Source organism: Osmerus mordax, chromosome 1, assembly GCF_038355195.1.
Source record: "Osmerus mordax isolate fOsmMor3 chromosome 1, fOsmMor3.pri, whole genome shotgun sequence".
NCBI classification, from domain to species: domain Eukaryota; kingdom Metazoa; phylum Chordata; class Actinopteri; order Osmeriformes; family Osmeridae; genus Osmerus; species Osmerus mordax.
This window is the reverse complement of record NC_090050.1, coordinates 24,828,343-24,841,431: the sequence shown is the minus strand read 5'-3', so window position 1 is coordinate 24,841,431 and position 13,089 is coordinate 24,828,343. Positions and strand designations below refer to the sequence as shown.

General features: G+C 40.9%; 2 protein-coding genes across 3 annotated transcripts; both read left to right on the top strand.

Moving 5' to 3' along the window:
* Positions 1 to 514: 514 nt before the first annotated feature.
* On the top strand, positions 515 to 2,936 carry LOC136949391 (SUZ RNA-binding domain-containing-like). Of its 2 annotated transcripts, none has more exons than XM_067243677.1 (4): positions 515 to 663; positions 1,413 to 1,462; positions 1,871 to 2,131; positions 2,799 to 2,936. In XM_067243677.1, exons 1-4 carry the CDS (start codon positions 613 to 615, stop codon positions 2,908 to 2,910), a joined length of 474 nt encoding a protein of 157 aa, XP_067099778.1. In that variant the 5' UTR covers positions 515 to 612; the 3' UTR covers positions 2,911 to 2,936. The 2 variants fall into 2 exon arrangements, with proteins under 2 accessions (XP_067099778.1, XP_067099768.1); XM_067243667.1 differs by having other exon boundaries at positions 2,796 to 2,936.
* Positions 2,937 to 9,550: 6,614 nt separating this feature from the next.
* On the top strand, positions 9,551 to 12,717 carry emc3 (ER membrane protein complex subunit 3). Its single transcript, XM_067236788.1, has 9 exons — positions 9,551 to 9,681; positions 10,383 to 10,547; positions 10,639 to 10,696; positions 10,829 to 10,922; positions 11,028 to 11,132; positions 11,268 to 11,349; positions 11,612 to 11,691; positions 11,802 to 11,884; positions 11,970 to 12,717. Exons 2-9 carry the CDS (start codon positions 10,393 to 10,395, stop codon positions 12,096 to 12,098), a joined length of 786 nt encoding a protein of 261 aa, XP_067092889.1. The 5' UTR covers positions 9,551 to 9,681; positions 10,383 to 10,392; the 3' UTR covers positions 12,099 to 12,717.
* The last annotated feature ends 372 nt before the right edge of the window (positions 12,718 to 13,089 follow it).

Genomic DNA, 13,089 nt, shown 5'->3' with positions numbered 1-13,089 from the left:
CCCCCCTCTCTCTCTCTCTCCCCTCCGTCTACTTTTGAACAGAAAACATTTTCTAAAAATATGTAGGCTAGGTGTGGGTTAAGACTGAAATTGGGATATGTAGTTATTCTTCTTCGTCATTGTTAAAGCTATAATTTTACACTTGTCTGGGACTTTTACAAATAGCCTACCTGTGATTGTGCTGTGCAAGTGGAATCTGGGTATATACATTTTTTTTTAAATCATTTAATATCTCGACTGTTCTCAGGCCAGTTTTAAAGAAATAGGCTACGTGAAATATATGTTTTAATTAAATATGCATTCTATATGTTGTTGTCATAAAGGGTTAAGTCTAAAAGATACAACGCGCCAAAAACGCTTTGAAATTTCAATGATTTAATTATAAAAGAAAAATAAACTGCGAAAGAACTAATTCAGCCTCGTATTAAGGTCAAGCAGCATAGTGTTGCCTCATCATCCACACACCACGACCGCCAGCGGTGTTGGACTACCAGGCGCCTAGCCAGTCAGCCAGCTAGCTGCAAGTCAACAGTAGGCTACGGTGTTTCTTCTATGTTTGTTAACTGAGAAGAACGTCTGTCCGGATCTAGATTCGACTATAGCCTGGCGATTATGGAGGACGACGATGTTGCTGAAAGCTGGGAGGAAGCTGCAGACAGTGGGGTGAGTAAAAAGTATTTTTTAAGGCTGAAGTTAAGACATCGTAAAAATGTAGAGCTACAGTAGCAAACGTGCTAAGCTAGGTAGAAATGGCTGTCCCATACCACTGGCGGCTATAAACGGTAATATAATGCATTTAGCTAGCGTTGCTAGCTCAAATGTACGACAATCTAATAACCTAAACGAATTAATACTATCACACTATATTCCACAATGTTTATGCTCCATGGACTGCTTTAACCACAACCATTTAGCTAAGGTCAGGTGCTATCCATATGACTATCCATCGATCGGCTCAGTCTGACAACATTCTAGCTATCCTAGCAAGCTAACGTTCCTACTACCAGCTCTACTGTTTAGCCAGGCCGCAGCAGTAGGACATCGTTGATAAGTTAAATAGATAGTTCGTCAGGCCAAATGCAATACACATGGGTGGTGGTAGGATGGTTAGGGAAAGGACGTTTTTATCAGAATAATTAAATAGAAATAGCCTGAACAGTTTGCTGGTGGTATGGGTAGCTAACGTAAAGCAGTTAAACCCTCATGATTGGGACAGTGTTTGATAATGTAGCACTACTAGCTAAGACTGTAGGCTACACCCGTAACTGTTGTAACTGGCATCTTCATGAGTCCTGCACCTATACTTATAAACTTATACTTGGTGTCTGTAAGGCTATCGGTAGCGGTAGTTCATAAGTGTCTTCTTTTGTTTGTTTATTTTGTAAGCTAATGTTTCAACGTCATCCTTGCAGGAAATAGAAAGAAGACTTGAGGCAAAGCTGAAAATAAGCCAGAACGCCAAGTGAGTAGTTATGTGGTTTATAGTATAAGTGCAACTGTGTACATAGATTTATTCATCCCCTTGAGTAAATGGCGTTGTTACATCAGTGTATCAGAAGCAGTACACTAACGGTATGTTGTCTACATAAACACACAAGTTATACACATGTATGGTATGACAGGTAACATACCATAACTAAATTGAACCATGGATCTGGTACAGATAGGTACAGTATGCATAATTCAAATGAGTGCAATGTACCCAAGTACAACATTTGTACGTATTAACAGTATGCACAATATGTACACTACAAAATAAGTTGAGTGAACGGAGCGGTACTCTACCAGTATTTCTAGTGAGCCGGCTCACTGTATGCATTATGATTTACAATACTCATGTTTCACAATGACCTCGCTCTCTCCACGCTAGGAAACCTGCCTGCAGCTCCCCCTTGCGGACTGCCATTGTGATTCAGGATGATTCTCTGCCGGCGGCGCCCCCACCTCAGATACGCATTTTGAAGCGCCCAACGAGTAACGGTTCAGCAGGTTCGTCCACTTCCTCCACCCGTCCCTCACAGCACATGAAGTCCTTGGCCCAGAGAGAAGCAGAATATGCAGAGGCTCGCCTGAGAATCCTAGGAAGTTCCAGCTCTGAAGAAACACAACAGGACAAAACCAACATTGACAGGTTAGACAGAAATGTATCTTCACTCTCCCTGCCCTATGTGTCACTCTTAAGTTTTCTTTCACATAAATACCCCAAATAACTTTGAAAAAAAGAGCTCTGCACTTTTTGCTGTTTTTACACTTCTGGTTAGATGCTAAACTGCATTTCGTTGCGTCAGTACTGTACTCTGTACTGTGCAATGACAATAAAGTTGAATCTAATCTAATCTAACACAGCCCATAAAATGCCCAACTACAAAAATATAGAAAAGCAGTTTTTTTTAAATGTTTATCAACTGTTTTATGTAGCGTCTAACATTTTCTACATATTAAAAGCATTTGGCACAAATAAATTAAATTACAAGCAAACTAAACATCTCAGTTTGTCAATTTAGAGGGTGATTACAATCGCTGAATGACAGTAACAGGCTGTTCAGTCTAAATATTCAGCAAAAACAACCATGGTTTATATTTTTTATGCCCTTAGAGAGCAGACTATAAACTTCATATAACACAATAAAAGCAGATAAATGTTGGTAATTATTATGTGCATTGTAACGTATATGGTTGATTGCTAATAGCGCTCATTGTAATAAATATGGTCTGTTATTGCTGGCCAGTACATTGATGAATCCATAGTTAGTTGTTGCCTGGCATTAATCAAGCAATTCATTCTCACTCTCCAGCAGACCTGTTCGTGTGAATGCACCGCCACCATCAGAAGCAGTTCGTCCCAACAGTCATGTGATCCGACAGCCAATTGGTCCAGATGATACCATAGGCTTCCGACACTGCAGATAGGTGTCAGCAGGGAGAACAGTACTAGTTGTCTCTCCCAGGGGGGGCATGGACTGCAGATCCTAAAGGGGGGAGGGGGGGAGGTAGCATAGTGCATGTGGGGGGGGGAGGATTAGACAGTTGTGAGACAACACAGACATGGAGTATGTATTTCTCACTAAATTAGATAAAATATTCCTCCCTCCTCTTGACTTTCAGCATGCCCTTTGCCTTTCACCTCTGTCTACAGCCTACAGTTGCAGGAGTAGAGCACAGGGCCAGATATACTCTGGGCTCCACACTGTGACCTGGGCATTGCCTCAGGATCCCACACTGTGATACCTCCTCCTGTGCTGCCCCTTGACCCTGTCAACCAACCCTCTGTGGCTGGGGGACCAGGGCCCTGAGCTGGCCACCTCCAGGGCAACGAGAACTATCAGGTCCACAGGACTCGGAACCAAGAAGCGAGTGGATGGGATCTCCCCAACTGGTGCTTCGAAGGACCATGGATTGAGGAGCAGGGCGAGTAGGAGTCTGCTTGTTCAAGCAATAATTTTTTATAAACTAGTTAAGTCAGTTTTCTCTGAGATGAGGCTGACTAACTACCTGAGCTATACCTGTCACGTCTAAATTTAGTTTCAGTTTCGGTCTTTGTTTTATGCTGTTTATATATATTTTAGGCAGTACTTGCGTCTACTTATACTTACATTGGAGTGGAATATGTCAAGCTATTTTACATTGTCTTTATTTTTTTTGTAGTTGGGTTTCTTGATTGATCTGGTTTTAGATTTTGTCATGTAAAAGTACACACAAGTGTTTCGAATGTTGTAGTGTCTATAACATAGTAATTGAAAGTACAGTAGGATATCGAAAAGCAGTCGTTACGAGTCGGTAAATAGGCTGAACAGTCCTGTAAAAATGTTGCTTAGCATGGATGGAATAAGATTACAAGACTGAACAACAAGGGAACTTTTAAAGGGGCAATTTAGGGGCAAGTAATGGGTCCTTTCGGGTATTTATGTTATGGTTTGGAGCAACTATAGATTAAACCTCTTGACTTAATCTCGTGTTGCCAAATGTTTCAAAACCAAGACATGCAGGAAGAAAGCAACAGAAGGCTGTTGTGCCAAAGTCAAATGAACCCATTAACTGTCCAGAGGAGAGAAAACAATTCTTAATCCAATTTACTGGATCGAAAGTCTGGTATGTGAATTGACATGAAAGTCAACATGTGCTGTTGAGTCTCTAATGCCTTACATTCTCTATGGTTTCCCCTGTGGGGCCCCCTGTGGGGCCCCCTGTGGGGCCCCCTGTGTGGGCCCCCTGTGGGGTCCCCTGTGGGGCCCCCTGTGGGGCCCCCTGTGGGGCCCCCTGTGTGGGCCCCCTGTGGGGTCCCCTGTGGGGCCCCCTGTGGGGTCCCCTGTGGGGTCCCCTGTGAGGTCGCCTGTGTGGTCCCACAGTTATCCAAGCAACATGGATTAGTGCTCTTGGATGCTGTGATTTTTATTTTCATTCCCTACAGCGACATCATTTACCTCCTGTAATTTGGCCACCCTTTACCTCAGGAAACATGGTGTCAAGTGTGTTCCTTTCAGTGCACGCTACAAGAAGGTGTAAACACAGGACCTGTTCAGATGTAAAGTAAAGATGTAACCAGGTGGGAAACATGTACTGTACCAGCACCTCTTCTGGGTCTGACCAAGTTGCCATTGTAAAGCATATGACACTGTCAACTAGAACGGTTTTCAGGTTTTACTCATTGTACCCAATACTTGTAGTGAGCGCAGCACACCTAGGTGTTTCACAATAGAGAAGGGTGACACATTCTGTCAATGGCTTCTAACGGGTGGTTTGGGTGCTCAAAACTCCCATGTGCATCACTCTAGCTTTGCTCAAACAGATAGAGGTTGACAAGAAATAATCGTTTATCAACAAAATACATTTTTATTGAGATAAAAATAATCTTAAATAATCATAGGGAGTGATATAAAAATGCTTATTTGTTTTGTGCAGAACCATTTTTATTTTTTCTATTTTTTGAAAATGAATTTGTTTAGACTTAATTTCACAGCTCTCCAACATGTCTATCTGCTGGCACATTTTGGACAGCTATTACTAATACTAAATGCTAATAAACTACAAGCTTTCATGAAAGCTTCTGCAGCCTCTCTTTGGTTTTGAAAGATATGAGTTATTCACTGTAAGTGCTTGAGTTTGAAAGGATTACAGCAGTGTTAAAAGTTCATATGTGTAGGAATAACATTTCATTATTGATATCCACATTAGCATTTTGTCAAGCTTTGTACCATTTTATTCTGAATGTGTAGTTTGTTTTTCTGTATTGTGTTTGTGTTGTGATTATTTTACTTCAAATAAATGTCTAAGAGGGGTAGTTGCTGAACCCTTTTAGGCCAGATAAACATGGACCATTTAAAGTGTCAAGTCAAGCTTCTGTAATTCGCCTCTTCTGAGCATCACAATAAGATGACTCTCGACTCTTTCTGTGTGTTCGACATTTTTTTTTATTGAACTTTACTAAGAAAAGTGTTTGGAGTTTGATGTTCACCATGTCGCTTTAAATCAAATGACCAATCGCTTTTTCAAATGGACAGCGTTTTTTAATAACTGACGATGCAGCCGTTAAAGAAGATCTTTGAGAAGTAGTGAGCCTGTTAGTAGCCTCTCACTCTCTGCTTACTGCAGATCTAACAGGCTGGTCTCAGATCTAACAGGTTGGTCTCATCAAATCTAACAGGCTTTGAAACTTTAAAAAAGTTATTTTGTTTAACTTTTATTCCATAATATATTTTCAACATTTCAATGTTTTTTTCACACACAGTGAAAGGAGAGGGGAGAAGCCTTAAACAGTGTAGAGTACTCATCAATGATGCAAACTTTGTTTTTGCAACATGAAAAAAGCGTTTAACGGAGATGTATTTTCAAAAGTTTGTTGAGGACATTTTAGCCCAAGCCCAGAGTTGGGAATAATTTGAGAATGTCATTTATCATTTGAACATATAAATTGAGCATTTAATTTATCATTTGTGACTTTCATTTATCATTTGAATTATTGACAGGAATAATCTTCTACACCAGACAGCGCTCAACTCGGCAGAAACCTTACCTCCATATGCCTGTGCCTCGTCCATTAATGTATACAGCTGTGTAGAGGTGTTAGGCACCCAAGATCTTTTACATGAATGCTGTCCTATATATTTCTTCATTTTTGTCTTCTGTATTTTTACAGCAGTATAAAACTACAATTTAGCGACATTTGTGGTTTAGTCTGGTTTAATTTTGAATATGTCCGGCCCTCAAACCAATTTCCATCACACAAACACCCTCCCAAATTACAGTAAATAGCATGTTTTACAAAGGTAGGAATGCTGTGTCAATTCTTTTTGGATTACATTTTCCCCTACCCACTTTGGTTGTTTGGTTGACCCTAAACTGACTTCCTTAGGTTATACATTATGGCCTTGACATCATTTCAAGCATAAATCATTTTTTCATCTGTCATTTGTCCAATATGCCATGGAAAGTTTAGAGTGCAAAAACATTTAGTGCAAGATTCCCACACAAAATAGGCAACCCACTATTAACAAGACCCACGCACCATTATCAAACAACTGTATATAATAATAATTAAGTCTGTATTCCTGTGTCTTTTAAGACCTTCTTAACAGTTGGGACAATATAACCCCCCAAATCCCAAAGTCTTTGGTCAAGGACCAACTGATCCTTGGTCAATTCTTCTTTCTGAGATTCTTTGACCTGAATGACCTTACACACCTCAGCTGGAACAGTGACTGTCTCCCCGTAACTCTTTAGCACTTCAAACATGGCCACTTGGAGCACAAGTCTGGGATTGAGCACCATCTTGTGACTCCTGAAGCTGCCCACTTGGCCAGGTTGTCTGTAGACGTGTTCCAGGAGGTCCGTCCTTGGTCCACTGAAGGGTCCCTTACCGTGTTTCAGAACAGGTGTCTCAGAGAAGGTGTTGGTCTCTACCTGGAACACCGAGGCACCAGGATTCTGCTCCTGAAGTTCACGCAGCATATGCTCCAGAGAGGTGTGCTGGTACGGGACAACAAGCTGATCCACATCAGCCAGGAGCACGTACCGAGAGCTGTACATGTTTCTGTAAAGGCACTCGTTCATAACGCTTATTTGTCCGTTGAGATGAATGTCCCCTTCAAGTTCCTCTGGCTTCCATCCGGTGGAAGGGTGGAGGAACTTGGTTATGTGCCAGGGGATAATTTCTAAGGAGCCCTCGTGAACATAATACTGCAGAACCTTCTCCATGTCAAGGCTACAGCTAGTGAGATAGAGAAACACCTTCTGAACTCCAAACAGCTTGTAAAACTCCATGGTCTGGACAAACTGGAGAATGTTATTGTAGTTTCCAAATACACTTGACATGCACACAGTTAGGAAAAATGGAAAATCCTCCTCCTTTCTCTCCTTGTTCTGTACAGTTAGAAACGGCATCTTCCCATACTCCCCAGCATCATCATGTGTGACAAGAGTGACGTGTGTGACACTGCATCCCGGCTCCTCGCTGCAAAATACATCAGCAGCCGAATAGGGGTATCCGTAATGGACACTGTTTGTTTTGACCAAACCTACCGTTTCTTTAGATCTGTTTCCTGAGCAACAAAAGATGCAGTATAAAGGTGTAGGATGGTCTTTGTTTATTATTGCTAAAATGCGTGTGACTCCACTGTTTCTGTAATCCTTGTACGCAGAAATCATTAGATGCTTTGAGCCTTCAATTGGTGTCAGGGTGTCCTTGGCTATGAGGCCAGGGCAGGGGTCACGTGAAACATCCACGGGCTTCACTTTTGAATTTGCTTTGAGGCTTATAATGACCACACATGGTCCTATGATGCACAAACACAAGATGATGCCACGTTTCAATCTTGAGATGTGCATGATTGCCGGTACCGGAGTCCTGGTAAGGAAAACAACATTGTAAAGATAAACGTCTATCTTGATAAATTAGTGTGCCATGACTTAATTGGCATAGAAAAAAATACCAATTCAATAGCAGAGAACCAACGAGTCTGGCCAAGAGGACAAAACATTTTGAAAAAAATATTGTTCATGGTGCTGCACAACTAATCTACGTAATTTACAAACTGTTGAATATAATGTTCTTAAAAGACTTCGTCGTTTCAAACGTAACAATCAGAATCAGTTGTCTAAAAAAGGACAACTGTCAGATCTTTGTTTGTCTGCTAAAATAGTTATAAGTAGTAGAGATAGTGCAGAGTATTTAAACATTTACCTTCCATCGGTCAGGTGCTCTCGTGCCATCCTGCTACAATCTGTGTCGAAGTCGGTCATCTCTGCGTTCTGGAGCTTCAGGCTCCGCCCCGTCATACCTTCTTCGCATTGGATTCGGATCTATATTTAGGCCATGGGTTAATACTTTACTTTTATTAAAGGTGTGGAGAATACAACCAAGCTCGAGTCAATATAGCTAAGGACGAAGGTCACCGGTAATCGTTGTGTTGTGTTTCCTAATAGGGAGTGGCTCAAGTGCCCAGATGTCTGTGGTTTTCAATATTTAAATATATGTAAAGCATAATGTAAAGTAAAGTGACGTCAGTTAGGCTACTTATAAAATGCATAGATAATGTTAAACAGTAAAATCTCAATTTAGCTTGCACTTAAGTTATAACATATTTGCGTTTGCTAACATTAGCAATAACGTCAGCTAGTTCGAAGTGTATGCATAGGCTAACCATTACATTAGCAGCACATTTCCCGTATTTAAGAAGGATTAAACATGGATTTACCTGCAAGTGATGCATGGGGGCACCATCGTTACTTTCTTGAGCAATTAAATATATCTCTTGTTCTGTCTGTTTTGTGATATACATGCCTAAAAGGTGCCTAATATTTCTATTCTGAAATAATATCAGCATTACAATTATTAAGACTATGATGATTTTTCATTAGGCTATTTTTGGTGCCCCCTCAGCACTTGCCCTACGCACAGAGCGTGATGCGCCTGGTGGGAGAGGCGGCACTGTGTGAAGGCCTATGAACTCGTAAAATTGTACTTCAGAATCGGTTTTAATAAGAAGGAAATTATTTCTATTTTAGTGCATAAACATAGTATGGTGATAAGTATTAGGACTTTGAAGACATTGTGCCGAAAATTGTGTCTGTTCGGAAGGGGAAACCACAAAAACTTGGAAGAGGTGGCCGTATTCCGTCTGAATTGGTGCAAAGATTCAAAAGAAGGGACAGTTCTTAACAGCCCATTGGCTGCAGAAAGAGACCAGATAACGTGCTCATTGTGTGTCACTTCATGCGTTTCCGAAATACCAGAAATTAATATTTCTGTTAAATAGGCCTATAGGGTCAGCTAATTCACAATTGGGCTGAAGGCTGAAATCCGGTTGTTTACTTGTTCTTTAACATCCCCAAAACATGTTATTGTGTAGCCAAAAACACAATCTCACAATGCTATACATTTATTTTATTAATGTAAATTGTAATTTCTGCTTGAGGAAACCTACTCTACTATTTCAAAAAGAGAAGCACGTTCTTTGACTATTTTCATATATGCGGAAACGGAACCTTCCGTCTGCTGACCGCTGTGCTGCGTAAACGGTACTGCACTATGCTACTTAGCATATTTTGCCATCATCCTCTTTGTCACTGTCACAGCACAGTGGCAGCAAAGGCGAGGAGATAATCGACTGTGGTAGCATAGTAGGTTCTGTATTTAAGCGTCCCGGCTTGGAATTCAAGAAACCGTTCTTGTAAAACGAACTTTTGGTAAGATTGCTATCCACAGCATCACTGATTTTAACATGCTACATCCAAATCCAGCGTACAAGATAGTTAGCCTAGCTTCGCGATCGTTAGACTACGGATAGTGGTAGCCAGCTAGCTAGCTAGCTAGCTGCAAGCATTTGACATCCACCCGTCCCTACACTCACACCGGCCATCTGTAGCTACACAGCTAAGATAGCTAACCTCTAGTGAGAGCAAAAATAATAATTAGGTAAACTAGCCATCTGGTCAATCATTGTATATGTTCATTTACGTTCTCAACTCTCAGATGTAGTCTCCTAGTAGTTGCCAAATTTGCTAGGTTAGCGATGCTTGTCCTTTCTGCCTGGCAGGATTAGCTAGCTAACAAGCGTAGTAGGCTACTAGTCGTGCCAGTGCAAGCAGGTCTTTTAGCAACCATGTCAAAAATTAAAGGATTAACTTTTATTTGAAGCAGCAGTAGGGTAGTTTATGCTCAAACCAGTTTAGCACTATCTAACTAGCTACTTGCCTGTTTTAAGCAATGAGGTGTTAAATAGATTGAACATTTCGTGTGGTGATCTGTAATCTGTGTTTTGCTATCTTGTCCATCCTGAACACAAGTTTCTCGCATCCTTCTATGAACTGTGGCTGTTAAGATTTAGACATTTTCACGTATTGTTATTGTAATAATAATCGTTGATTGTTGCTGTATTTTGTTTCAGTTAAGCAGCTATGGCAGAACCAGAACTTCTGTTGGACTCCAATATTCGTCTGTGGGTAGTCCTGCCCATCGTCTTCATCACCTTCCTTGTTGGAGTGATTCGACATTATGTCTCAATTCTGCTTCAGACTGACAAGAAACTGACATTAGAGCAGGTGTCAGACAGGTAGAAGAGATTAATTTAGGTGAATAGTTTTCTTTATTGTTATCATGCATTTGCTTATTTCACAAGTGTTATTTCACTCTTTGATATTCAGCCAGGTCCTTATCAGGAGCAGAATTCTTAGAGAAAATGGAAAATACATCCCTAAACAGGTGAGATCACTGTATACAATTACAATTTTTGATGATGCTGTGGTTACCTTTTAGGATAGATTATAGCTGCCACTTTCTAAAACTGCACACACACACACACACACTCACACACCTTTTTCTCCTGCTTACAAGTCTTTCTTGATGAGAAAATTTTACTTCAACAATCAAGAGGATGGATTCTTCAAAAAAACCAAGAGGAAGGTCGTTCCTCCTTCTCCAATGACAGGTGAGAAGACACTCAACATCTTTCAGAAGGGACGTGATGCAGTCTCTGCTGGCTTTGCTGTTCATAAAGCGCAGTCACACTGACAGTTGGTAACCTTGTACGCAGATCCCAGCATGCTGACAGACATGATGAAAGGCAACGTGACAAACGTGCTTCCCATGATTCTTATCGGCGGTTGGATCAACTGGACCTTTTCAGGATTTGTCACAAGTAACTTGTCCTTTGTCCATGAGGCTGGATTATTGTTGATCTTTCGTTACTCATTTGCTACAAGTTCACAATTATTCCCCCCACCCCATTCCATTCTTAATGTGTTTAGTAACACCCCACCTTTGTTCCTCACAGCCAAGGTACCTTTCCCACTAACCCTACGCTTCAAGCCCATGCTGCAACAAGGAATCGAGCTGCTCTCTCTTGATGCCTCCTGGTAAAGTTCACGACACGCAGGTTTATCTTCATGACCGAACACTGTCAGAACTGTGCACTGCTTCTCCCAGTTTATGATCGGCAGCACTTACTGTGCACTATTTGTATGTCGCTTTGGATTGGATCGTTTGTGAAATGAATAATGCAGTTAAGCTATATGCTTTTGGTGTGAATGCGAGTCTAGGTTTATGAAGCGTTTTCCCACATCTGCTTGGGTGATGAGTGAAGACGGAGTTTGTCAGCTAATCTCCACCTCTTTTCAGGGTCAGCTCAGCGTCCTGGTACTTCCTGAATGTGTTTGGTCTCAGAAGCATGTACTCCTTGATTCTGGGACAAGATAACGGTAAACCCACCTTTTCCTACTATTCATGTTGCCGTAGAACTATTGATATTTGCAAACGCAATGGCTGCATTGTGAGACGCAATATGATTTTGTGTCACTAATGCCCACAGGTGCGGATCAGTCCAGGATTATGCAGGAGCAGATGAGTGGGGCTGCTATGGCCATGCCTGCTGACACAAATAAAGCCTTCAAGGTATAATTAATGGCAATTGTTGTATTAGTTGACTTAATAGGGTCAGTGTGGTGTCTTGGTTAATGGGGGTTCTTTACCTTTTCAGGCCGAGTGGGAGGCACTTGAGCTAACCGACCACCAGTGGGCGCTGGAGAGTGTTGAGGAGGAACTGATGAGCAAGGAGCTGGACTTAGAGGGAATGTTTAGCAAGGATCTGCCTACTGGCATCTTCTGATTGGCTGTTGACCACTACAGGGAACTGTTTACCACTGGGCACACATACGTTTTTCTTTAATGGAAGCGATTAGGGGTGCAGATAATTTACATAGAGATGAAATGGAGTGTGTCTTCTGAGGTTTATCGAACATCTATGTACATTTGTGTGCAATCATTGACCTTTCAATTGTTTTATGCTGCTGCTGTTGCTGTCTCAATGTGATATTGAAATTGAATGACTTCAACGGGACAGTTTTGTGAAGTCAGTGTTGAAAGAAAACAATACAGAAACTGTATGTCCTACAACGATATCACTCCTTTTAGTTTTTGAAATGTTATGATTAGTCTTTTTTCATCACTTAAAATTATTATTGATATATTTGTGTTTTGTTTAACCAGAAGACACAATAGTGACATTACTAAATGGACGTGAAAGGATACTACTGTTGCGAAGCATTCCAGATTCACATTGTATAACCATTCCTTTTATTTTAAGCAGCATTGTGTGCTTGACATGACTGGCAGATCTTAGGTTGAACTAATTTGTGTGTTTATTAATGCAGTGTGTTACTTTTTTAATATTTATTTTTAGCAATTTTATGATGTAACAATTCCCTTGCTTTTGTATAAAGATCAATTTCCCTATATCGGGAGTTTTCATTACTACAGCCAAGTCACAAATCAAGTCACTTGTCACACCTCAACCAAGCAACAGCCCTGTTGCCATAGTAATGACTCAGGAATGAATTTGTCATTCATCTAATTTAGCGTCAGTGGCTGATGAGAGATAGATGTAGACTACCTGTATTATATTGCTAAAATCTTTAATGTTAGGTAAATCCAACAAAATTACCCGTTCTACAAGCCAACATTTCCTGGCCAGGGTCCAGAACAACGTACATGGCATTTGCTTGATAGAGCTAGACTAACTGAATATCAAGTAAAAGTGGTATTGACCCAGATAGCCAAGCTAAATTGAGACTTGCAAATTGGCAAGGACTGGAGGAAGA

What these genes read in the sequence shown, in the direction of transcription:
- LOC136949391 (XM_067243667.1), top strand. Translation starts at nt 613, where the DNA reads ATGGAGGACGACGATGTTGCTGAAAGCTGGGAGGAAGCTGCAGACAGT. An exon ending in AAAATAAGCCAGAACGCCAA is followed by an intron (nt 1,463 to 1,870) that starts GTGAGTAGTTAT and finishes TCTCCACGCTAG; the next exon opens with GAAACCTGCCTGCAGCTCCC. An exon ending in GACAAAACCAACATTGACAG is followed by an intron (nt 2,132 to 2,795) that starts GTTAGACAGAAA and finishes CTCACTCTCCAG; the next exon opens with CAGACCTGTTCGTGTGAATG.
- emc3 (XM_067236788.1), top strand. Translation starts at nt 10,393, where the DNA reads ATGGCAGAACCAGAACTTCTGTTGGACTCCAATATTCGTCTGTGGGTA. An exon ending in TCCTCCTTCTCCAATGACAG is followed by an intron (nt 10,923 to 11,027) that starts GTGAGAAGACAC and finishes CCTTGTACGCAG; the next exon opens with ATCCCAGCATGCTGACAGAC. An exon ending in CTTTTCAGGATTTGTCACAA is followed by an intron (nt 11,133 to 11,267) that starts GTAACTTGTCCT and finishes TGTTCCTCACAG; the next exon opens with CCAAGGTACCTTTCCCACTA.